At 43.8% G+C, this 26909-nt stretch overlaps 1 protein-coding gene across 1 annotated transcript in view; it reads right to left on the bottom strand.

Moving 5' to 3' along the window:
* Nucleotides 1–26909, bottom strand: part of LOC123481700 (glutamate receptor 3-like) — a 184368-nt gene that overhangs the window by 50882 nt on the left and 106577 nt on the right. The window contains exon 3 of the mRNA XM_045206446.1: nucleotides 24211–24450. Coding sequence (XP_045062381.1) covers nucleotides 24211–24450 — 240 coding nt within the window. The remainder of the gene's footprint in view (nucleotides 1–24210; nucleotides 24451–26909) is intronic.

Below are 26909 nucleotides of genomic sequence, written 5' to 3'. Positions count from 1 at the left end.
GCCCAGACCCTGTTACTGCCATGTGGAGCTCCCAGACCCAGACCCTGTTACTGCCATGTGGAGCCCCCAGACACTGTTACTGCCATGTGGAGCCCCCAGACCCAGACCCTGTTACTGCCATGTGGAGCTCCCAGACCCAGACCCTGTTACTGCCATGTGGAGCCCCCAGACCCAGACCCTGTTACTGCCATGTGGAGCTCCCAGACCCAGACCCTGTTACTGCCATGTGGAGCTCCCAGACCCAGACCCTGTTACTGCCATGTGGAGCTCCCAGACCCAGACCCTGTTACTGCCATGTGGAGCCCCCAGACCCAGACCCTGTTACTGCCATGTGGAGCCCCCAGACCCAGACCCTGTTACTGCCATGTGGAGCCCCCAGGCCCAGACCCTGTTACTGCCATGTGGAGCTCCCAGACCCAGACCCTGTTACTGCCATGTGGAGCCCCCAGACACTGTTACTGCCATGTGGAGCCCCCAGACCCAGACCCTGTTAATGCCATGTGGAGCCCCCAGACCCAGACCCTGTTACTGCCATGTGGAGCCCCCAGACCCAGACCCTGTTAGTGCCATGTGGAGCCCCCAGACCCAGACCCTGTTAGTGCCATGTGGAGCTCCCAGACCCAGACCCTGTTACTGCCATGTAGTGTTTTCTTTAATCAGCCTAACGTACTGTACATGTCACAGCACACGCAAACTTAGTTCCAGGAAAAACACTGTCCGTTTATTTATTGCCATAAAATAGAACGTCACTAATTTATAGTCCGTTATTTTGTATCCTGGTTTTGGGACCACCAGTAAAGATCCTTGTTTCACCATCTCTGCCTACTGCCTACTGTCTATCCTGCACCGCACCTGGGTCACACCTCACACCAACCCTTACAAAAAACTGAGCCAATATGGACCCAGCGGAGGCAGCACAGTATCGTAGAGCATTGGCAACGCAGGGAGCCATGCTGAACCAGCACGACCGCAGCCTGCAGCTGATCACTGAGAATCTCCGCCTGCTGACGATCGGCGTGCAGAGCCGGGTGGACACCCGACCAGCCCCGGCAGCCAGCGGAGCGGAAGCCACGGCAGCGGCATCTCCAGTCTCACCTGCGACATCGCGGGAACCCGGCCTACCAGCTACAGAGAGGTACGACGGACGTCCAGAGGGCTGCAGGGAATTCCTCACCCAGTGTTCCCTGGTATTCAGCCTACAACCCTCCTCCTTCCCAAAGGAGCAGGGCCGGGTGGCCTACATTATCACTCTATTGACGGGTCGGGCCCTTTACTGGGCTACTTAATTTGTGGAATTTCTTTCCTTCTTAATGCGTTTGAGCCAATCAGTTGTGTTGTGACAAGGTAGGGGGGGTATACAGAAGATAGCCCTATTTGGTAAAAGACCAAGTCCATATTATGGCAAATTAGCAAAGAGAAACGACAGTCCATCATTACTTTAAGACATGAAGGTCAGTCAATCAGAACAATTTCAAGAACTTTGAAAGTTTCTTCAAGTGCAGTCGCAAAAACAATCAAGTGCTGTGATGAAACTGGCACTCATGAGGACCGCCACAGGAATGGAAGACCCAGAGTTACCTCTGCTGCAGAGGATAAGTTCATTAGAGTTACCAGCCTCAGAATTTGCTGCCCAAATAAATGCTTCACAGAGTTCAAGTAACAGACAAATCTCAACATCAACTGTTCAGAGGGGACTGTGTGAATCAGGCCTTCATGGTCGAATTGCTGCAAAGACACCACTACTAAAGGACACCAATTAGAAGCAGAGACCTGCTTGGGCCAAGAAACACGAGCAATGGACATAAGACTGGTGGAAATGTGTCCTTTGATCTGAAGTCCAAATTTGAGATTTTTGGTTCAAACCGCTGTGTCTTTGTGAGACGCAGTGTGGGTGAACGGATGATCTCTGCATGTGTGGTTCCCACCCTAATGCATGGAGGAGGAGGTGTTATGGAGTGGGGATGCTTGGCTGGTGACACGGTCAGGGATTTACTTAGAATTCAAGGCACACTTAACCAGCATGGCTACCACAGCATTCTGCAGCGATACGCCATCCCATCTGGTTTGGGCTTAGTGGGACTATCATTTGTTTTTCAACAGGACAATGACCCAACACACCTCCAGTCTGTGTAAGGGCTATTTTACCAAGAATGAAAGTGATGGAGTGCTGCATCAGATGACATGGCCTCCACAATCCCCCGACCTCAACCCAATTGAGATGGTTTAGGATGAGTTGGACCGCAGAGTGAAGGAAAAGCAGCCAACAAGTTCTCAACATATTTGGGAACTCCTTCAAGACTGTTGGAAAAGCATTCCAGGTGAAGCTGGTTGAGAGAATGCCAAAAGTGTGCAAAGCTGTCATCAAGGCAAACGGTGGCTATTTGAAGAATCTCAAATATAAAATATAAGAAAAACCCTTGAATGAGTATGTGTGTCCAAACTTTTGAGTGGTACTGTATATATATATATTAAATTCTGTCCCCCTCTGTCCTCTTCCTCTCCCTCTCTCTCTCTCTCGGTGTCCCCCTCTGTCCTCTCACTCTCTCTCTCGGTGTCCCACTCTGTCCTCTCACTCTCTCTCTCGGTGTCCCCCTCTGTCCTCTCACTCTCTCTCTCGGTGTCCCCCTCTGTCCTCTCCCTCTCTCACTCGGTGTCCCCCTCTGTCCTCTCCCTCTCTCTCTCTCTGTGTCCCCCTCTGTCCTCTCCCTTTCTCTCTCGGTGTCCCCCTCTGTCCTCTCCCTCTCTCTCTCTCTCTCTCTCTCTCTCTGTGTCCCCCTCTGTCCTCTCCTGCTCTAATTCTCTCTTTCTCTTTTCTCTTTTCTCTCTCAATTCAATTCAATTCAATTTAAGGGCTTTATTGGCATGGGAAACGTATGTTAACATTGCCAAAGCAAGTGAAGTAGATAGTAAAACAAAAGTGAAATAAACAATAAATATTAACAGTAAACATTACACTCAGAAGTTTCAAAAGAATAAAGACATTTCAAATGTCTCTCTCTCTCTCTCTCTCTCTCTCTCTCTCTCTCTCTCTCTCTCTCTCTCTCTCTTCTTTCTCTCTTTCTCTCTATGTCTCTATCCCCTTTGCCCTCTCCCTCTCTCCCCATGTGCTCTCTCTCTCTCTATCTGTGTACATCTGTCCCCAGCGAACCCATTTCAGTTTTAAACTGAAAACATCACCTAATCCCCCAAAATAAAGAGAAAATTAGAGGAGCGCAGATCGATCACCTAGCCCGTCGGACGATGTGAAAGCACTTTTGGTTTCAATTGGCATTTAGTGAATGGCAATTTGGAGGGAGAAAGCAAAGGTTTGTCAGGGAGCCCAGGAGCTGGTAACCATTTGGGTGACTGATAGCAGTGTGAGACACAGGGAGGGATCCAGGCTATCTGAGAATAATGACACAGGGAGGGATCCAGGCTATCTGAGAATAATGACACAGGGAGGGATCCAGGCTATCTGAGAATAATGATACAGGGAGGGATCCAGGCTATCTGAGAATAATGACAAAGGGAGGGATCCAGGCTATCTGAGAATAATGACACAGGGAGGGATCCAGACTATCTGAGAATAATGACACAGGGAGGAATCCAGGCTATCTGAGAATAATGACACAGGGAGGGATCCAGGCTATCTGAGAATAATGACACAGGGAGGGATCCAGGGTACCTGAGAATAATGACACAGGGAGGGATCCAGGCTATCTGAGAATAATGACACAGGGAGGGATCCAGGCTATCTGAGAATAATGATACAGGGAGGGATCCAGGCTATCTGAGAATAATGACACAGGGAGGGATCCAGGCTATCTGAGAATAATGACACAGGGAGGGATCCAGGCTATCTGAGAATAATGATACAGGGAGGGATCCAGTCTATCTGAGAATAATGACACAGGGAGGGATCCAGGCTATCCTAGAATAATGACACAGGGAGGGATCCATGCTATCTGAGAATAATGACACAGGGAGGGATCCAGGCTGTAAGGGTTGGTGTGAGGTGTGACCCAGGTACGGTGCAGGATAGAGAGTAGGCAGAGATGGTGAAACAAGGATCTTCACTGGTGGTCCCAAAGCCAGGATACAAAATAACGGACTTGTCACGATAAAATAAAGGAGGAGCAAATTGGTCTCCAAAAACAGGCTGATACGAAATACGAAATACTAACACTTCTCAATACCTGTACATACGTCTCGCAATCAGACACTGATTCGTACTGCTTGGCATCGAGAAACTAGCAGAGAAACTGAGCAAGAGAACACAGGGAAGTGAGGGCATAAATACACAGGTGAACAGGGAGACACAGGTGACACCAATAGGATTATGATTAGTCCCGACTGTGAGTGAGGAGGTGCCTAAGGTTGTCGGAGGAGGACACCTAGTGGATCGCTCTGGAACTGCGACCCCCTCCTGTAACAGCCGTTCACCTCGGCGCCTCTGGGTGGAGGAATCAGCCCTGGGTCCAGAGTGTCCCTCCTGGGCACCCAGGACCGCTCCTCCGGCCCATAACCCTCCCAGTCCACCAGAATTTGAGAAGGTGACAACAGTTGGTGCGATTATTCGCAAATGGAAGAAACACAAAAGAACTGTCAATCTCCCTCAGCCTGGGGCTCCATGCAAGATCTCACCTCGTGGAGTTGCAATGATCATGAGAACGGTGAGGATTCAGCCCAGAACTACATGGGAGGATCTTGTCAATGATCTCAAGGCAGCTGGGACCATAGTCACCAAGAAAACAATTGGTAACACACTACGCCGTGAAGGACTGAAATCCTGCAGCGCCCGCAAGGTCCCCCTGCTCAAGAAAGCACATATTCAGGGCTGTCTGAAGTTTGCCAATTAACATCTGAATGATTCAGAGGAGAACTGGGTGAAAGTGTTGTGGTCAGATGAGACCAAAATGAAGCTCTTTGGCATCAACTCAACTTGTGGTGTTTGGAGGATGAGGAATGCTGGCTATGACCCCAAGAACACCATCCCCACTGTCAAACATGGAGGTGGAAACATTATGCTTTGGGGGTGTATTTCTGCTAAGGGGACAGGACAACTTCACCGCATCAAAGGGACGATGGACGGCGCCATGTACCATCAAATCTTGGGGGAGAACCTTTCCTCAGCCAGGTCATTGAAAATGGGTCATGGATGGGTATTCCAGCATGACAATGACCCAAAACACACGGCCAAGGGAACAAAGGAGTGGCTCAAGAAGAAGGACATTAAGGTCCTGGAGTGGACTAGCCAGTCCTGTGGAGGGAGCTGAAGGTTTGAGTTGCCAAACGTCAGCCTCAAAACCTTAATGACTTGGAGAAGATCTGCAAAGAGGAGTGGGACAAAATCCCTCCTGAGATGTGTGCAAACCTGGTGGCCAACTACAAGAAACGTCTGTCCTCTGTGATTGCCAACAAGGGTTTTGCCACCAAGTACTAAGTAATGTTTTGCAGAGGGGTCAAATACTTATTTCCCTCATTAAAATGCATATCAATTTAGAACATTTTTAACATGCGTATTTCTGGATGTATTTGTTATTCTGTCTCTCACTGTTCAAATAAACCTACCATTAAAATTATAGACTTATCATGTCTTTGTCAGTGGGCAAACGTACAAAATCAGCAGGGTTGATCAAATACTTTTTTCCGCTTGTGTATCAAATCAAATCAAATCAAATGTTATTGGCCACATGCGCCGAATACAACAGGTGCAGACATTACAGTGAAATGCTTACTTACAGCCCTTAACCAACAGTGCATTTATTTTTAATAAAAAAGTAAAATAAAACAAAAAGTGTTGAGAAAAAAAGAGCAGAAGTAAAATAAAATAACAGTAGGGAGGCTATATATACAGGGGGGTACCGTGCAGAGTCAATGTGCGGGGGCACCGGCTAGTTGAGGTAGTTCAAGTAAAATGTACATGTGGGTAGAGTTAAAGTGACTATGCATAAATAATTAACAGAGTAGCAGCAGCGTAAAAAGATGGGGTGGGGGGTGGGGGTGGGGGGGCAGTGCAAATAGTCCGGGTAGCCATGATTAGCTGTTCAGGAGTCTTATGGCTTGGGGGTAGAAGCTGTTGAGAAGTCTTTTGGACCTAGACTTGGCACTCCGGTACCGCTTGCCGTGCGGTAGCAGAGAGAACAGTCTATGACTAGGGTGGCTGGAGTCTTTGACAATTTTGAGGGCCTTCCTCTGACACCGCCTGGTATAGAGGTCCTGGATGGCAGGAAGCTTGGCCCCAGTGATGTACTGGGCCGTACGCACTGCCCTCTGTAGTGCCTTGCGGTCGGAGGCCAAGCAGTTGCCATACCAGGCGGTGATGCAACCAGTCAGGATGCTCTCGATGGTGCAGCTGTAGAATTTTTTGAGGATCTGAGGACCAATGCCAAATCTTTTTAGTCTCCTGAGAGGGAATAGGCTTTGTCGTGCCCTCTTCACGACTGTCTTGGTGTGTTTGGACCATGATAGTTTGTTGGTGATGTGGACACCAAGGAACTTGAAGCTCTCAACCTGTTCCACTACAGCCCCGTCGATGAGAATGGGGCGTGCTCAGTCCTCTTTTTTTTCCTGTAGTCCACAATCATCTCCTTTGTCTTGGTCACGTTAAGGGAGAGGTTGTTATCCTGGCACCACACGGCCAGGTCTCTGACCTCCTCCCTATAGGCTGTCTCATCATTGTCAGTGATCAGGCCTACCACTGTTGTGTCGTCGGCAAACTTAATGATGGTGTTGGAGTCGTGCCTGGCCATGCAGTCATGGGTGAACAGGGAGTATAGGAGGGGACTGAGCACGCACCCCTGAGGGGCACCCGTGTTGAGGATCAGTGTGGCAGATGTGTTGTTACCTACCCTTACCACCTGGAGGCGGGAGTCCAGGATCCAGTTACAGAGGGAGGTGTTTAGTCCCAGGATCCTTAGCTTAGTGATGAGTTTTGAGGGCACTATGGTGTTGAATGCTGAGCTGTAGTCAATTAATAGCATTCTCACGTAGGTGTTCCTCTTGTCCAGGTGGGAAAGGGCAGTGAGGAGTGCAATAGAGATTGCATAATCTGTGGATCTGTTGGGGTGGTATGCAAATTGGAGTGGGTCTAGGGTTTCTGGGATAATGGTGTTGATGTGAGCCATGACCAGCCTTTCAAAGCAATTCATGGCTACAGACATCAGTGCTACGGGTCGGTAGTCATTTAGGCAGGTTATCTTAGTGTCCTTGTACATGGGGACTATGGTGGTCTGCTTGAAACATGTTGGTATTACAGACTCAGTCAGGGACATGTTGAAAATGTCAGTGAAGACACTTGCCAGTTGGTCAGCACATGCTCGGAGTACACGTCCTGGTAATCCGTCTGGCCCTGCGGCCTTGTGAATGTTGACCTGCTTAAAAGTCTTACTCACATTGGCTACGAAGAGCGTGATCACATAGTCATCCGGAACAGCTGGTGCTCTCATGCATGCTTCAGTGTTGCTTGCCTCGAAGCGAGCATAGAAGTGGTTTAGCTCGTCTGGAAGTCTTGTGTCACTGGGCAGCTCGCGGCTTTGCTTCCCTTTGTAGTCTGTAATAGTTTTCAAGCCCTGCCACTTCCGACGAGTGTCAGAGCCGGTGTAGTACGATTCAATCTTAGTCCTGTATTGACTCTTTGCCTGTTTGATGGTTCGTCGGAGGGCATAGCGGGATTTCTTATAAGCGTCTGGGTTAGAGTCCCGCTCCTTGAAAGCGGCAGCTCTACCCTTTAGCTCAGTGCGGAAGTTTCCTGTAATCCATGGCTTCTGGTTGGGGTATGTACGTACGGTCACTGTGGGGACGACATCATCGATGCACTTACTGATGAAGCCAGTGACTGATGTGGTGTACTCTTCAATGCTATCTGAAGAATCCCGGAACATTTTCCAGTCTGTGCTAGCAAAACAGTCCTGTAGCTTAGCATCTGCATCATCTGACCACTTTTTTATTAACAGAGTCACTGGTGCTTCCTGCTTTAGTTTTTGCTTATAAGCAGAAATCAGGAGGATAGAGTTATGGTCAGATTTGCCAAATGGAGGGCGAGGGAGAGCTTTGTATGCGTCTCTGTGTGTGAAGTAAAGGTGGTCTAGAGTTTTTATTCCTCTGGTTGCACATTTAACATGCTGGTAGAAATGAGGTAGAACGGATTTAAGTTTCCCTGCATTAAAGTCCCCGGCCACTAGGAGCGCTGCCTCTGGATGAGCGTTTTCCTGTTCACTAATGGCCTTATACAGCTCATTCAGTGCAATCTTAATGCCAGCATTGGTTTGTGGTGGTAAATAGACAGCTATGAAAAATATAGATGAAAACTCTCTTGGTAAATAGTGTGGTCTACAGCCTATCATAAGATACTCTACCTCAGGCGAGCAAAACCTTGAGACTTCCTTAGTATTTGATTTTGTGCACCAGCTGTTGTTTACAAATATACACAGACAGCCACCCCTTGTCTTACCGGAGTCAGCCGTTCTATCCTGCCGATGTAGCGTATAGTCCACAAGCTGTATGATCTATCCTGATCCCTAGTCACTTTACCCTGTACATATCTACCTAAATACCTTATTATTATCTATCCTGATGCCTAGTCACTTTACCCTATACATATCTACCTAAATACCTTATTATTATCTATCCTGATGCCTAGTCACTTTACCCTGTACATATCTACCTAAATACATCATTATTATCTATCCTGATGCATAGTCACTTTACCCTGTACATATCTACATAAATACCTTATTATTATCTATCCTGATGCCTAGTCACTTTACCCTGTACATATCTACCGAAATACCTTATTATTATCTATCCTGATGCCTAGTCACTTTACCCTGTACATATCTACCTACATACCTTATTATTATATATCCTGATGCCTAGTCACTTTACCCTGTACATATCTACCTAAATACCTTATTATTATCTATCCTGATGCCTAGTCACTTTACCCTGTACATATCTACCTAAATACCTTATTATTATCTATCCTGATGCCTAGTCACTTTACCCTGTACATATCTACCTAAATACTGTATTATTATCTATCCTGATGCCTAGTCACTTTACCCTGTACATATCTACCTAAATACCTTATTATTATCTATACTGATGCCTAGTCACTTTACCCTGTACATATCTACCTAAATACCTTATTATTATCCATCCTGATGCCTAGTCACTTTACCATGTCCATATCTACCTAAATACCTTATTATCTATCCTGATGCCTAGTCACTTTACCCTGTACATATCTACCTAAATACCTTATTATCTATCCTGATGCCTAGTCACTTTACCCTGTACATATCTACCTAAATACCGTATTATTATCTACCTTGATGCCTAGTCACTTTACCCTGTACATATCTACCTAAATACCTTATTATTATCTATCCTGATGCCTAGTCACGTTACCCTGTACATATCTACCTAAATACCTTATTATTATCTATCCTGATGCCTAGTCACTTTACCCTGTACATATCTACCGAAATACCTTCTTATTATCTACCCTGATGCCTAGTCACTTTACCCTGTACATATCTACCTACATACCTTATTATTATCTATCCTGATGCCTAGTCACTTTACCCTGTACATATCTACCTAAATACCTTATTATTATCTACCCTGATGCCTAGTCACTTTACCCTGTACATATCTACCTAAATACCTAATTATTATCTATCCTGATGCCTAGTCACTTTACCCTGTACATATCTACCTAAATACCTTATTATTATCTATCCTGATGCCTAGTCACTTTACCCTATACATATCTACCTAAATACCTTATTATTATCTATCCTGATGCCTAGTCACTTTACCCTGTACATATCTACCTAAATACATCATTATTATCTATCCTGATGCCTAGTCACTTTACCCTGTACATATCTACATAAATACCTTATTATTATCTATCCTGATGCCTAGTCACTTTACCCCTGTACATATCTACCGAAATACCTTATTATTATCTATCCTGATGCCTAGTCACTTTACCCTGTACATATCTACCTACATACCTTATTATTATATATCCTGATGCCTAGTCACTTTACCCTGTACATATCTACCTAAATACCTTATTATTATCTATCCTGATGCCTAGTCACTTTACCCTGTACATATCTACCTAAATACCTTATTATTATCTATCCTGATGCCTAGTCACTTTACCCTGTACATATCTACCTAAATACTGTATTATTATCTATCCTGATGCCTAGTCACTTTACCCTGTACATATCTACCTAAATACCTTATTATTATCTATACTGATGCCTAGTCACTTTACCCTGTACATATCTACCTAAATACCTTATTATTATCCATCCTGATGCCTAGTCACTTTACCATGTACATATCTACCTAAATACCTTATTATCTATCCTGATGCCTAGTCACTTTACCCTGTACATATCTACCTAAATACCTTATTATCTATCCTGATGCCTAGTCACTTTACCCTGTACATATCTACCTAAATACCGTATTATTATCTACCTTGATGCCTAGTCACTTTACCCTGTACATATCTACCTAAATACCTTATTATTATCTATCCTGATGCCTAGTCACGTTACCCTGTACATATCTACCTAAATACCTTATTATTTTATATCCTGATGCCTAGTCACTTTACCCTGTACATATCTACTGAAATACCTTATTATTATCTACCCTGATGCCTAGTCACTTTACCCTGTACATATCTACCGAAATACCTTATTATTATCTATCCTGATGCCTAGTCACTTTACCCTGTACATATCTACCTAAATACCTTATTATTATCTATCCTGATGCCTAGTCACTTTACCCTGTACATATCTACCTAAATACCTTATTATTATCTATCCTGATGCCTAGTCACTTTACCCTGTACATATCTACCTAAATACCTTATTATCTATCCTGATGCCTAGTCACTTTACCATATACATATCTACCTAAATACCTTATTATTATCTATCCTGATGCCTAGTCACTTTACCCTGTACATATCTACCTAAATACCTTATTATCTATCCTGATGCCTAGTCACTTTACCATGTACATATCTACCTAAATACCTTATTATTATCTATCCTGATGCCTAGTCACTTTACCCTGTACATATCTACCTAAATACCTAATTATTATCTATCCTGATTGGCCCAGCGTCGTCCAGGGTAGGGGAGGGAATGGCCGGCAGGGATGTAGCTCAGTTGGTAGAGCATGGCGTTTGCAACACCAGGGTTGTGGGATCAATTCCCATGGGGGGCCAGTATGAAAAAAAAATAATAATATGTATGCTCTCAATAACTGTAATTCGCTAAATGACTAAAATGTAAATATGAACTTCTGACCCACTGGAATTGTGATACAATGAATTATAAGTGAAATAACCTGTCGGTAAACAATTGTTGGAAAAATTACTTGTGTCATGCACACAGTAGATTTCCTAACCGACTTGCCAAAACTATAGTTTGTTAACAAGAAAGTTGTGGAGTAGATGAAAAACAAGTTTTAATGACTCCAACCTAAGTATATGTAAACTTCAGACTTCAACTGTACATATCTACCTCTAATACCTTGTACCTCTGCACATTGAACTGGTACTGGTACTCCCTGTATATAGCTCCACATTGATCTGGTACTGGTACTCCCTGTATTTAGCTCCACATTGATCTGGTACTGGTACTCCCTGTATATAGCTCCACATTGATCTGGTACTGGTACTCCCTGTATATAGCTCCACATTGATCTGGTACTGGTACTCCCTGTATATAGCTCTACATTGATCTGGTACTGGTACTCCCTGTATATAGCTCCACATTGAACTGGTACTGGTACTCCCTGTATATAGCTCCACATTGAACTGGTACTGGTTCTCCCTGTATATAGCTCCACATTGATCTGGTACTGGTACTCCCTGTATATAGCTCCACATTGATCTGGTACTGGTACTCCCTGTATATACTGAAGCTCCATTCTTGTGTATTTTATTTTATTTCTCGTGTTAGTTACTATTTTATTTTTTAACTCTGCATTGTTGGTAAGGGCTATACAAATAAATTTCATTTGATTTTGAGATAGAGAGAGAGAGAGAGAGAGGGGGAGAGAGAGAGAGAGAGAGAGAGAGAGAGAGAGAGAGAGAGAGAGAGAGACAGAGAGACAGAGAGAGAGAGAGAGAGAGAGAGAGAGAGAGAGAGAGAGAGAGAGAGAGAGAGACAGAGAGACAGAGAGAGAGAGAGAGAGAGAGAGAGAGAGAGAGAGAGGGAGAAAGAGAGAGAGAGAGAGAGAGACATCAATAGAATAGATAGAGAGTGTGTCTCATAATTAAAGTAGGGGTGAGTGCTGAATCAGGGTTGATTGTGCCTGGGAGAGACAATAAAGGCTGTAATCATCCGTCTCTCTCTCTGCTGCCTTGCAATTACCTGCCCATACATGACCACCTCGCACGCACACACATACACACACACACACACAAGCACACACACCGCCTCTCACCGCTAACACACCGCCTCGCATTGCACTGCACCACACACACACACACACACACCCACCTCGTACTGCACTCTTGCACACACAAACGCACACACACATCACCTCGCACCGGGGACACACAAACGCACACTCACACTGCAGTGACAGAGAGGGCAATAATCCATCACACTTCGCCCCCCCAAAAAACCTGGCCCAGCGCTCTCTCTTTAAAAGAGGGAATCTTCTGTTTACACATGGTGAAGGAGAGGTGAAGAAGAGGTGAAGGAGAGGTGAAGGAGAGGTGAAGGAGAGCGGGACATGGGAGAATAGTTTTCCCCTAGAAAGTATATGGGAAAACAGAAAAAAACAAAGGAAGGAGAGATAGAGATTAAGAGAGAGGCTAAGGAAGGAGAGATTGAGATTGAGAGAGGCTAAGGAAGGAGAGATAGAGATGGAGAGAGGCTAAGGAAGGAGAGATAGAGATGGAGAGAGGCTAAGGAAGGAGAGATAGATTGAGAGAGGCTAAGGAAGGAGAGATAGAGATGGAGAGAGGCTAAGGAAGGAGAGACAGAGATTGAGAGAGACTAAGGAAGGAGAGACAGAGATTGAGAGAGGCTACGGAAGGAGAGAGAGATTGAGAGAGGCTAAGAAAGGAGATAGAGATTGAGAGAGGCTACGGGGGGTCTGAAATGAACTGTGATTTCTATGGACACAACCTTCCACTCTACGGCCTGGTTAATATACGAAGTATCTGAAGCCTGCAAACAGACACACACACGGAAGCACACACACGGAAGCACACACACACGGTAGCACACACACGGAAGCACACACACGGAAGCACACACACGGAAGCACACACACGGAAGCACACACACGGAAGCACACACACGGAAGCACACACACGGAAGCACACACACACGGTAGCACACACACACGGAAGCACACACACGGAAGCACACATGCGCATACGCACACAAAGGTAAGCACACAGGCAAACACACACACACACGTATGCGTGCGCACACACATACACACAAAGGCAAACACACAGACACACACACACCGCCATACCATTCGGCCTTAATGTCCGTTCACTCTGAATTACCTGAGAGTGAGAAATGGCTGCCTGCCTTAATGTCTGTCAAAATAGACCTTTCATCCAGAGTCCATCCACTTGCTAATGCTCTCTTTCATCACACACACGGGCACACAGACACACACACACACACACGTGTGCGCACACACACACTCTTTCATCTTTCATCATATCCTCTAACATCTCATCTGCTCTCAGGAAGCATGTCTCTGACAGAAGCATTTAGGCTAAATGTTCCTTCAATTCCCTTCAATACATCAGAGGCTGTAGCAAACAGCAGAGTGGTTGAGTGCCCTCTCAGGTTGAAAGCCCAGCAGCACTAAAGTCTAAAAGCCATTTTTAGCAGGGCCAATAAAGACAGGCTAATACAGGGCCAATAAGACAGGCTAATACAGGGCCAATAAGACAGGCTAATGCAGGGCCAATAAAACAGACTAATACAGGGCCAATAAGACAGGCTAATGCAGGGCCAATAAGACAGGCTAATGCAGGGCCAATAAGACAGGCTAATGCAGGGCCAATAAGACAGGCTAATGCAGGGCCAATAAGACAGGCTAATGCAGGGCCAATAAGACAGGCTAATGTGTGTAGTGTGATTGTAATTAATCTGGTTTATTGACTGAATAAAAATGCTGGTCTGGACGATGGACCTGAACAGGGATGATTTGTTATTTTTTAGTTCCTTCTATATCATGAATAATGGTGTGTGTGTGTTTGTGTGTGTGTGTTTGTGTGTTTGTGTGTGTGTGTGTGTGTGTGTGTGTGTGTGTGTGTGTGTGTGTGTGTGTGTGTGTGTGTGTGTGTGTTTGAGAGCGCGCGCGCGTGCATGCTTATTTAAATAATGTAATTCAGGGCTTTCTCTCTCTCCAGCTGCAGGCAGGCAGGCAGACAGGAGAGATTTGGCAACAAAATTAAAATATGCCACAAGCGTTGTTGTTGTTGTTGTATCTGCTTGTATTCAAGAAATGAGAGATTAAAAAGAAAAAAGCACTTGAGATGGATATAAATTGCATTGGGTTTTTATTTGATGTCGCGAGGCTGAAGCCAATGACATGTCCTAGTTTATATATTATATACATTGACAGACTGAGAACACAACGTGTGAGTCCCAAATTACACCCTTTTCCTATCTAGTGCACTACTTTTGACAAGGGCCCTAAGTAATGTAGTGCACTATATAGGGAAAAGGGTGACATTTGAGACAACCAATGTCAAATCTCTGACTGGACGGAGTAAGTGGACGCAGTAAACAACATCATGCTGTCTCTGACGGGTATAGATACAGGGCTCTCACTAGTGTTATCTACATCTAGAATTACTTGGGGTCCATTTCATTGTATTTTTGTTACTTCGTTTTATGAAGTCCTAAAATACATGTAAAGAAGTGGTTCATGGCAAAATAATTATCAAAAGGTATAAATGACGTCTGATTCTCTATGTAATGCTAATATATACTTAACTCACTTTATTAAGATAACGATGCCTTCCCCAGTCTAACTTTATTAAGGTAACGATGCCTTCCCCAGTCTAACTTTATTAAGGTAACGATGCCTTCCCCAGTCTAACTTTATTAAGGTAACGATGCCTTCCCCAGTCTAACTTTATTAAGGTAACGATGCCTTCCCCAGTCTAACTTTATTAAGGTAACGATGCCTTCCCCAGTCTAACTTTATTAAGGTAACGATGCCTTCCCTCAGTCTAACTTTATTAAGGTAACGATGCCTTCCCCAGTCTAACTTTATTAAGGTAACGATGCCTTCTCCAGTCTAACTTTATTAAGGTAACGATGCCTTCCCCAGTCTAACTTTATTAAGGTAACGATGCCTTCCCCAGTCTAACTTTATTAAGATAACGATGCCTTCCCCAGTCTAACTTTATTAAGGTAACGATGCCTTCCCCAGTCTAACTTTATTAAGGTAACGATGCCTTCCCCTAGTCTAACTTTATTAAGGTAACGATGCCTTCCATAGTCCAACTTTTTTAAGGTAATGATGCCTTCCCCAGTCTAACTTTATTAATGTAACGATGCCTTCCCCCAGTCTAACTTTATTATGGTAACAATGCCTTCCCCAAGTCTAACTTTATTAAAACAGTAACGATGCCTTCCTCAGTCTAACTTTATTAAGGTAACGATGCCTTCCCCTAGTCTAACTTTATTAAGGTAACGATGCCTTCCCATAGTCTAACTTTATTAAGGTAATGATGCCTTCCCTTAGTCTATCTTTATTAAAACAGTAACGATGCCTTCCCTAGTCTAACTTTATTAAGGTAAAGATGCCTTCCCCCAGTCGAACTTTATTAAAACAGTAACGATGCGTTCCCCTAGTCTAACTTTATTAAGGTAATGATGCCTTCCCCAGTCTAACTTTATTAAGATAACGATGCCTTCCCCAGTCTAACTTTATTAAGGTAATGATGCCTTCCCCAGTCTAACTTTATTAAGGTAACGATGCCTTCCCCTAGTCTAACTTTATTAAGGTAACGATGCCTTCCCCAGTCTAACTTTATTAAGGTAACGATGCCTTCCCATAGTCTTCCTTTATTAAGGTAACGATGCCTTCCCCAGTCTAACTTATTAAGGTAAAGATGCCTTCCCCCAGTCTACCATTATTAAGGTAACGATGCCTTCCCCAGTCTAACTTTATTAAGGTAACGATGCCTTCCCCTAGTCTAACTTTATTAAGGTAACGATGCCTTCCCCAGTCTAACTTTATTATGGTAACAATGCCTTCCCCAGTCTAACTTTATTAGAACAGTAACGATGCCTTCCCCAGTCTAACTTTATTAAAACAGTAACGATGACTTCCCCAGTCTAACTTTATTAAAACAGTAACGATGCCTTCCCCAGTCTAACTTTATTAAAACAGTAACGATGCCTTCCCCAGTCTAACTTTTTAAGGTAACGATTCCTTCCCCCAGTCTAACTTTATTAAAACAGTAACGATGACTTCCCCAGTCTAACTTTTTAAGGTAACGATTCCTTCCCCCAGTCTAACTTTATTAAAACAGTAACAATGCCTTCCTCCAGTGTAACTTAATTTAAACAGTAACGATGCCTTCCCCCAGTCTAACTTTATTAAAACGGTAGCGCTGCCTCCGCCCTAGTCTAATTTGATTATGGTAACTTTTTTTTATTTTTTTATTTATTTTTTATTTCACCTTTATTTAACCAGGTAAGCCAGTTGAGAACAGGTTCTCATTTACAACTGCGACCTGGCCAAGATAAAGCAAAGTAGTGCAATAAAAACAACACAGAGTTACATATGGGGTAAAAAACATAAAGTCAGAAATACAACAGAAAATATATATACAGTGTGTGCAAATGTAGCAAGTTATGGAGGTAAGGCAATAAATAGGCTATAGTGCAGAATAATTACAATAGTATTAACACTGGAATGCTAGATGTGCAAGAGATTATGTGCAAATAGAGATACTGGGGTGCAAAAAGAGCAAAATAAATAACAATATAGGGATGAGGTAGTTGGGTGGGCTAATTTCAGATGGGCTGTGTACAGGTGCAGTGATCGGTAAGGTGCTCTGACAACTTATGCTTAAAGTTATTGAGGGAGATAAGAGTCTCCAGCTTCAGAGATTTTTGCAATTCGTTCCAGTCATTGGCAGCAGAGAACTGGAAGGAATGGCGGCCAAAGGAGGTGTTGGCTTTGGGAATGACCAGTGAGATATACCTGCTGGAGCGCAGACTACGGGTGGGTGCTGCTATGGTGACCAATGAGCTAAGATAAGGCGGGGATTTGCCTAGCAGTGATTTATAGATGGCCTGGAGCCAGTGGGTTTGACGACGAACATGTAGTGAGGACCAGCCAACAAGAGCGTACAGGTCACAGTGGTGGGTAGTGTATGGGGCTTTGGAGACAAAACGGATGGCACTGTGATAGACTACATCCAATTTGCTGAGTAGAGTGTTGGAGGCTATTTTGTAAATTACATCGCTGAAGTCAAGGATCGGGTAGGATAGTCAGTTTTACGAGGGCATGTTTGGCAGCATGAGTGAAGGAGGCTTTATTGCGGAAATAGGAAGCCGATTCTAGATTTAACTTTGGATTGGAGATTCTTTATGTGAGTCTGGAAGTTGAGTTTACAGTCTAACCAGACACCTAGGTATTTGTAGTTGTCCACATACTCTAGGTCAGACCCGTCGAGAGTGGTGATTCTAGTCGGGTGGCGGGTGCCAGCAGCGTTCGATTGAAAAGCATGCATTTAGTTTTACTAGTGTTTAAGAGCAGTTGGAGGCTACTGAAGGATTGTTGTATGGCATTGAAGCTCGTTTGGAGGTTTGTTAACACAGTGTCCAATGAAGGGCCAGATGTATACAAAATGGTGTCGTCTCCGTAGAGGTGGATCTGAGAGTCACCAGCAGCAAGAGCGACATCATTGATATACACTGAGAAAAGTGTCGGCCCAAGAATTGAACCCTGTGGCACCCCCATAGAGACTGCCATAGGTCCAGACAACAGGCCCTCCGATTTGACACACTGAACTCTATCTGAGAAGTAGTTGGTGAACCAGGCGAGGCAGTCATTTGAGAAACCAAGGCTATTTAGTCTGCCAATAAGAATGCGGTGGTTGACAGAGTCGAAAGCCTTGGCCAGGTCGATGAAGACGGCTGCACAGTACTGTCTATTATCAATCGCGGTTATAATATCGTTTAGGATGCCTCCCCCCAGTCTAAATGTATTAAAATAGTAACGATGCCTTCCCCCAGTCTAACTTTATTAAAACAATAGCGCTGCCTCCGCCCTAGTCTAATTTGATTATGGTAACGATGCCTTCCCCCAGTCTAACTTTATTTAAACGGTAACGATGCCTTACCCCAGTCTAACTTTCTTAAGGTAACAATGCTTTCCCCCAGTCTAACTTGATTAAAACGGTAACGATGCTTTCCCCCAGTCTAACTTTATTAAAACAGTAACAATGCCTTACCCCAGTCTAACTTTCTTAAGGTAACAATGCCTTCCTCCAGTGTAACTTCATTTAAACAGTAACGATGCCTTCCCCCAGTCTAACTTTATCAAAACAGTAGCGTTGCCTCCCCCCCAGTCTAACTTTATTAAGGTAACGATGCCTTCCCCAGTCTAACTTTTTAAGGTAACGATGCCTTCCCTCAGTCTAACTTTATTAAGGTAACGATGCCTTCCCCTAGTCTAAGTTTATTAAGGTAACGATGCCTTCTCCAGTCTAACATTATTAAGGTAACGATGCCTTACCCTAGTCTAACTTTATTAAGGTAACGATGCCTTCCCCAGTCTATTTTCATTAAGGTAACGATGCCTTCCCCAGTCTAACTTTATGAAGGTAAAGATGCCTTTCCCCAGTCTAACTTTATGAAGGTAAAGATGCCTTTCCCCAGTCTAACTTTATTAAAACAGTAACGATCCCTTCCCCTAGTCTAACTTTATAATGTTAACGATGCCTTTGTCTAGTCCAGTGCTTCTCAATTATTTTCTGTTACTCCCCCCCTAGGAAGAAGTAAACATTTCGCGCCCCCCAACTCTCCGCCGCGACTGTAAATAGTATAATTTGTATATAAAATTGTTATATGTACACCTCTGCATAACATTGTATCCTTATTAACATTAAAGAAAAGAAAAAAGAAAGAAATATAGATCAACTTACAACAAATAATAACTTTATTAACATTGTAACAGAAAATACTTAAAGTGCATCAATTTGCCTGAAATAAAAATAAAAATGCAACCCTTATTTAAACTGTAAACATTTTTCGACCATTTGATACTGAAAAATAAAATTAAATATAATCAATAAATAATAATACATTCAAATTGATCAGCAACATTAACTCAGGAGCACAATATATGAAACACTTTGACCTATAAAACAAAAATGAATAAAACAATTTGTGCTGATTTTTTTATTTTTTATTTTTATAAAAATGAGGAAGTCAGGATTAATGGCTACAATGAGCACGTTTTGCAGTGCACAGCTTTTGAAGCGGGGTTTGAAGCCTGATACTGCAACTCTCAGTGTCATTGGCCGACGGTGTCATTGGACAGAGGGATAGTTTTTATTTTTGCAGCACTTGCGTCATCCAGCATGACAGAGACCATGTCTAATGCTGCAGGCAGTATCAGCTCCTCTGCTATGGAGTGGGGTTTTCTGCACTGAGCAATTTGGTACGCCACCTTATATGATGCTAACAGTGCTCGCTGGTTTACTGAAGTAGCATTCACAAAGCGGGACGATTGTTGGCAATATTCGGCACGTTTTCGCTGAAAAAACTCAAGAGGCTTATCAGCGTGATTGGGGTGTAATGTCTTTAAGTGACGCCTTAATTTATTTGGCTTCATGCTGTCCGCTGCCAACATTTTTAGACACAGTAAACATACCGGTCTTTCCTCGTCTCCCACCGTAGTCACAGTGAAGCCAAGCGCTACATACGCTTCGTCATATTTCCTCGTCTTCGCTTTCGGGAGACTTTGTCTCATTATCTCCGTCTCTCTCCGCCTTTCTTTTCATCCCTGTTAGATATGTTTCCATGGTGTCTCTTAAGGGTTTGTTATCTGCACTTCATATCTCCTGCTCTGTGCTCTTGTTCGGTGCAACAAAAAAAACTACTCCCTGCGGCTAAAAAAAGCATGTTCCCCGGGGTCACACGCGCCCCCCCTGGCATGGCTCCGAGGCCCCCCAGGGGCGCCCCACTATTTGAGAAGGACTGGTCTAGTCTAACTTTATTAAGGGAACGATGCCTTCCTCCAGTCTAATGTTATTAAAACAGTAACGATACCTCCCCCAGTCTAACTTTATGAAAACTGTAATGTTGCTTCCCCCAGTCTAACTTTATTAAAACGATAATGATGCCTCCCCCCAGTATAAATTCTTTCAAACAGTAACGATGCCTTCCCCTAGTCTAACTTCATTAAAACGGTAACGATGCCTTCCCCCAGTCTAACTTCATTAAAACGGTAACGATGCCTTCCCGCAGTCTAAATGATTAAAACTGTAACGATGCCGTCTAACTTTATTAAAACAGTAACAATGCCTTCCTACAGTCTAACTTTATTAAAACAGTAATGATGCCTTTCCCCAGTCTCTGCTCCTCTCCTGCCTAAGTGGTTTTATTACCAGGGGAGCTGCTCATTCTGATAACCTGGGTGTAAGGAGGGTAAAGAGATGCTGCTTGACACACACACACACTACTTGAGACATCGGTCTAACTGATGAGCCATGTGTCAGAGCCTGACTGAGTCCTGGATGGAGAGCATCAATTAAGCCCTTTAATCCTCTCTGGGGGACAATGTCCTCACTCTAATAAGGGATCGCCTTACACATCCAGCTGTATAGGTGTGTTTCTGTGTTTCTGTGTAGATGTGTGTTTTGTATGTGTGTGTGTGTGTGTGTATGTTTGTATGTATGTGTGTGTGTGTGTGTGTATGTGTGTGTGTGTGTGTGTGTGTGTGTGTGTGTGTGTGTGTGTGTGTGTGTGTGTGTGTGTGTGTGTGTGTGTGTGTGTGTGTGTGTGTGTGTGTGTGTGTGTGTGTGTGTGTGTGTGTGTGTGTGTGTGTGTGTGTTTGGCAAGGGGCTCTGTAAGGGTAAAGGCCAGTAAATCAAATCTTCCTGGGTATGGTGTTTTCTAAGCTGGGCTCTCTCTTTCTCTCTCTGGTCTAGGGGCAGGCCCACCTGACAGAGGGGGTGGGGGAGATTGGAGAGAGAGAGAAAGAGTGAGTGAGAGAGAGAGAGAGAGAGAGAGAGAGAGAGAGAGAGAGAGAGAGAGAGAGAGAGAGAGAGAGAGAGAGAGAGAGAGAGAGAGGATGGAGAGTCTGAACCTGTCTGTTTGTAGATGTGTTGAAGTACGTGCGGGTTGTGGGTTGTGAGTTGTGGGTTGGAACCCGTCAGTACAGTACAGCAGTGTCCTCAGAGAGAGGAGGTCCAGCATGCGTCCAAATGGCACCATATTCCCTATATAGTGCACTACTTTTGACCACCGCTCTGTACAGTAGCAGAGAGAGAGAGAGAGACACAGGTTCCTCCATGCCTGTCTATCTGTAGGTCACAACCTTTCTATAATGAGCAAATAAATCAGTGTGTGTGTATGTGTCAAAGTCACCAAGGTGCCAACCACGAGTTGAAGAGAAAATGGGATGTGTGGGAAAGTACACATCCTGGTCCTGTCTAACGGAGGGAATATACATCCTGGTCCTTTCTAAAGGAGGGAATATACATCCTGGTCCTGTCTAAAGGAGGGAATATACATCCTGGTCCTGTCTAAAGGAGGGAATATACATCCTGGTCCTGTCTAAAGGAGGGAATATACATCCTGGTCCTGTCTAAAGGAGGGAATACACATCATGGTCCTGTCTAAAGGAGGGAATACACATCCTGGTCCTGTCTAAAGGAGGGAATATACATCCTGGTCCTGTCTAAAGGAGGGAATACACATCCTGGTCCTGTCTAAAGGAGGGAATATACATCCTGGTCCTGTCTAAAGGAGGGAATATACATCCTGGTCCTGTCTAAATGAGGGAATACACATCATGGTCATGTCTAAATGAGGGAATACACATCCTGCTACGGTCTAAATGAGGGAATACACATCCTGCTACTGTTTAAATGAGGGAATAAACATAATGATACTGTCTAAATGAGGGAATACACATAATGGTCCTGTCTAAATGAGGGAATACACATCATGGTCCTGTCTAAGGGAGGGAATACACATGATTATACTGTCTAAATGAGGGAATACACAGCATGCTACTGTCTAAATGAGGGAATACACATCCTGCTACTGTTTAAATGAGGGAATAAACATAATGATACTGTCTAAATGAGGGAATACACATCATGGTACTGTCTAAATGAGGGAATACACATCATGGTCATGTCTAAAGGAAGGAATACACATCATTGTCATGTCTAAATGAGGGAATACACATAATTATACTGTCTAAATGAGGGAATACACATGATTATACTGTCTAAATGAGGGAATACACATCATGCTAATGTCTAAATGAGGGAATACACATCACAGTCCTGTCTAAATGAGGGAATACACATCACAGTCCTGTCTAAATGAGGGAATACACATAATGGTCCTATCTAAATGAGGGAATACACATCATGATACTGTCTAAATGAGGGAATACACATCATGATACTGTCTAAATGAGGGAATACATATGATTATACTGTCTAAAGGAGGGAATACACATCATGGTACTGTCTAAATGAGGGAATACACATCATTGTCCTGTCTAAATGAGGGAATACACATCATGATACTATCTAAATGAGGGAATACACAGCATGCTACTGTCTAAATGAGGGAATACACATCATGGTCCTGCCTAAAGGAGGGAATACACATGATTATACTGTATAAAGGAGGGAATACACATGATTATACTGTCTAAAGGAGGGAATACACATGATTATACTGTCTAAAGGAGGGAATACACATGATTATACTGTCTAAAGGAGGGAATACACATGCTTATACTGTCTAAAGGAGGGAATACACATCATGGTCCTGTCTAAAGGAGGGAATACACATCATGGTCCTGTCCAAATGAGGGAATACACATCCTGGTCCTGTCTAAAGGAGGGAATACACATCCTGGTCATGTCTAAAGGAGGGAATACACATCCTGGTCCCGTCTAAATACTACTGTCTACTTCTTCATTATAATATTACAGAACATTAAAATGACAAACTATACAGGACTTATACAGGACACCCCACATCACTGCACCAAACGCTGGCTACATGTTGGTGTGTTGTCACCGTAGTCACAACACACACACACACACACACACACACACACCTAACATCTAAGGAATTCTTAATAACTCTTAATTAATACAAATAACTATCCCCTTAAGGCATAGACTGTAATTTCCACGCTGAAATATATGCCGGACTGCAGCAACAACTGTAGCATCACACCTAATTTAAGATGAGAATCAGGCGAAAACCAACACCATGATTAAACAGAGATTAACCAACACATTAAGGCTATGAGATACTGCACCCAAAGCACAGTTACAATGAAATACTGCATCCAAAGCATAGTTACAATGAAATACTGCACCCAAAGCTTAGTCAAAATGAAATACTGCACCCAAAGCTTAGTCAAAATGAAATACTGCACCCAAAGCTTAGTCAAAATTAAATACTGCACCCAAAGCTTAGTCAAAATGAAATACTGCACCCAAAGCTTAGTCAAAATTAAATACTGCACCCAAAGCTTAGTCAAAATTAAATACTACACCCAAAGCACAGTTACAATGAAATACTGCATCCAAAGCAAGCACTTCCTTGTTTCAACTAGGTAATGTCCCAGCACATTGCAGTTGGGGTTTAGATCATGTATAGTTTGTCATTTTAGGTATGAATACTATCAATGTTGATGCTGTCAACTGTTTCAAGGGCACCCCTTAGAGTCAATACTTAAAACCCTCAACCAAACCAAGTCAAGGTCTATGGTAGAACCAACCTGTTAAACCTTACCCACCTCTGTCTGTGTTGCATGTTATATTACATAACAATATCTCCTTTGTCATTTTGGCAGGAATATTATCAAAAGCACCTAGCTCTGTCTGTGTGTTCAACTCACACCCTGAACTATATCAAGGCCTGTATCCTTGGCCTATATGAAGGCCTATGATGGCATGGCACCTACCTCTGTCAGTGTCGTAGAGGTAGACAAACTTCTGCCACTTGTAGTGTGACAGCAGGCTGAGGACGGCCCCACGCAGTGCAGGTCTCATCTGGATGACAAACTGCACTTCGTTATCGGTGGGGTAACTGGGCGTGACGAAGGAGGTGTGCAGCGCCCCGCAGAATGACGTCAGGGTGTTCATGGACTTCTTATCGTAGAAGCCGAAGATGGCATAGACCCCTCGGGAGAACTGAGAGCAGACTGGAGAGAGAGGGAGGGAGGGAGGGAGGGAGGGAGGGAGGGAGGGAGGGAGGGAGGGAGGGAGGGAGGGAGGGAAGCGTTAGGATGCTTGAGAGAGACAACAAGATCAGAAACACACCCACACATATGTCAACTGTTTGAAAATTCAAACTTTATTGGTAGGTACACTGCAGAAAAATCTATAACAGCCAATTTGTGGAATGAGATCTTGCAGTAATACCAGCATTACTCTTTATCAGGGAGCCTATTTGCATTGCATGACATTTATTCAGCTGGGGAAAACACTTGCATTTATTTGTAGATCTGTCATGTACTCTGGTGAGACCTCAGAATCTGGCAGCAATAAAGACACAGGCAATGTCGCAAATGGCAATACTTTTTTTTACCAGGGCCCATAGGACTCTGGACAAAAGTACTGAGTGGGGCTAAGCCCACCGTTCAGAAGTTGGGAGAATTTCACATTTTTCAAACACCTGAAACAGATTTTTCCCGCAATCTATAGCCAAAATCATTATGCATAATTCTAGGTCAAAAATATGTGAATCATTGTGCATTTCTAAGCATACCTCTTGAGCCGTCTCTATCCGACTGACCCAAACTTAAGGAAAGCTTTGACTATGTAGAGACTCAGTGAGCATAGCCTTGCTATTGAGAAAGGCTGCTGTAGGCAGACCTGGCTCTCAAGAGAAGACAAGCTATGTGCACACTGCCCACAAAATGAGGTGGAAACTGAGCAGCACTTCCTAACCTCCTGCCGAATGTATGACCATATTAGAGACACATATTTCCCACAAAGAATTAGAAAACAAACCCAATTTTGATAAACTCCCTTATCTACTGGGTGAAATACCACAGTGTGCCATCACAGCAAGATTTGTGACCTGTTGCCACAAGAAAAGGGCAACCAGTGAAGAACAAACACCATTGTAAATACAACCTATATTTATGTTTATTTATTTTTCCTTTTGAGAGAGAGAGAGTGAGAGTGAGATCGAGAGCGAGAGAGAGAGAGAGAGAGAGAGAGAGAGAGAGAGAGAGAGAAGAGAGAGATCGATGAGAGCGAGAGAGAGAGAGAGAGAGAGAGAGAGAGAGAGAGTGAGAGCGAGAGAGAGAGCGAGAGAGAGAGAGAGAGAGAGAGAGAGAGAGAGAGAGAGAGAGAGAGAGAGAGAGAGAGAGAGAGAGAGAGAGAGAGAGAGAGAGAGAGAGAGAGAGAGAGAGAGAGAGAGAGCAGTGTTGTAGCTACTGTGAGAGTTACAGTGCCTTGTGAAAGTATTCACCCCCCTTGGCATTTTTCCTATTTTGTTGCCTTACAACCTGGAATGAAAATAGATTTTTGGGGGGTTTGTATCATTTCATTTACACAACATGCCTACCACATTGAAGATGTTTTATTGTGAAACAAACAAGAAATAAGACAAAAAACAGAAAACTTGAGCGTGCATAACTATACACCCCCCGGAAGACTGAAACAGGTTTCCCTCAAGAATTTCCCTGTATTTAGCGCCAGCCATCATTCGTTCAATTCTGACCAGTTTCCCAGTCCCTGCCGATGAAAAACAGCTCCACAGCATGATGCTGCCACCACCATGCTTCACTGTGGGGATGGTGTTCTCGGGGTGATGAGAGGTGTTGGGTTTGCGCCAGACATAGCGTTTTCCTTGATGGCCAAAAAAGCTCAATTTTAGTCTCATCTGACCAGACTACCTTCTTCCATATGTTTGGGGAGTCTCCCACATGCCTTTTGGCGAACACCAAACAAGTTTGCTTCTTTTTTTCTTTAAGCAATGGCTTTTTTTCTGGCCACTCTTCCGTAAATTCCAGCTCTGTGGAGTGTACAGCTTAAAGTGATCCTATGGACAGATACTCCAATCTCCGCTGTGGAGCTTTGCAGCTCCTTCAGGGTTATCTTTGGTCTCTTTGTTGCCTCTCTAATTAATTCCCGTCTTGCCTGGTCTGTGAGTTTTGGTGGGCGGCCCTCCCTTGGCAGGTTTGTTGTGGTACCATATTCTTTCAATTTTTTAAGAATGGATTTAATGGTGCTCCGTGGGATGTTCAAAGTTTCTGATATTTTTTGATAACCCAACCCTGATCTGTACTTCTCCGCAACATTGTCCCTGACCTGTTTTGAGAGCTCCTTGGTCTTCATGGTGTCGCTTGCTTGGTTGTGCCCCTTGCTTAGTGGTGTTGCAGACTCTGGGGCCTTTCAGAACAGGTGTGTATATATACTGAGATCATGTGACAGATCATGTGACACTTAGATTGCACACAGGTGGACTTTATTTAACTAATTATGTGACTTTTGTAGGTAATTGGTTGCACCAGATCTTATTTAGGGGCTTCATAGCAAAGGGGGTGAATTGGAGGTGCAGTCCCCGCACCTCTATGATTTAGAGAGGTTGGGTTAAATTCGGAAGACACATCTGGGTTGAATGCATTCAGTTGTGCAACTGACTAAGTAT

This window comes from Coregonus clupeaformis, chromosome 3, assembly GCF_020615455.1.
Source record: "Coregonus clupeaformis isolate EN_2021a chromosome 3, ASM2061545v1, whole genome shotgun sequence".
Lineage (NCBI taxonomy): Eukaryota > Metazoa > Chordata > Actinopteri > Salmoniformes > Salmonidae > Coregonus > Coregonus clupeaformis.
This window is presented reverse-complemented; position numbering and strand designations above follow the sequence as displayed.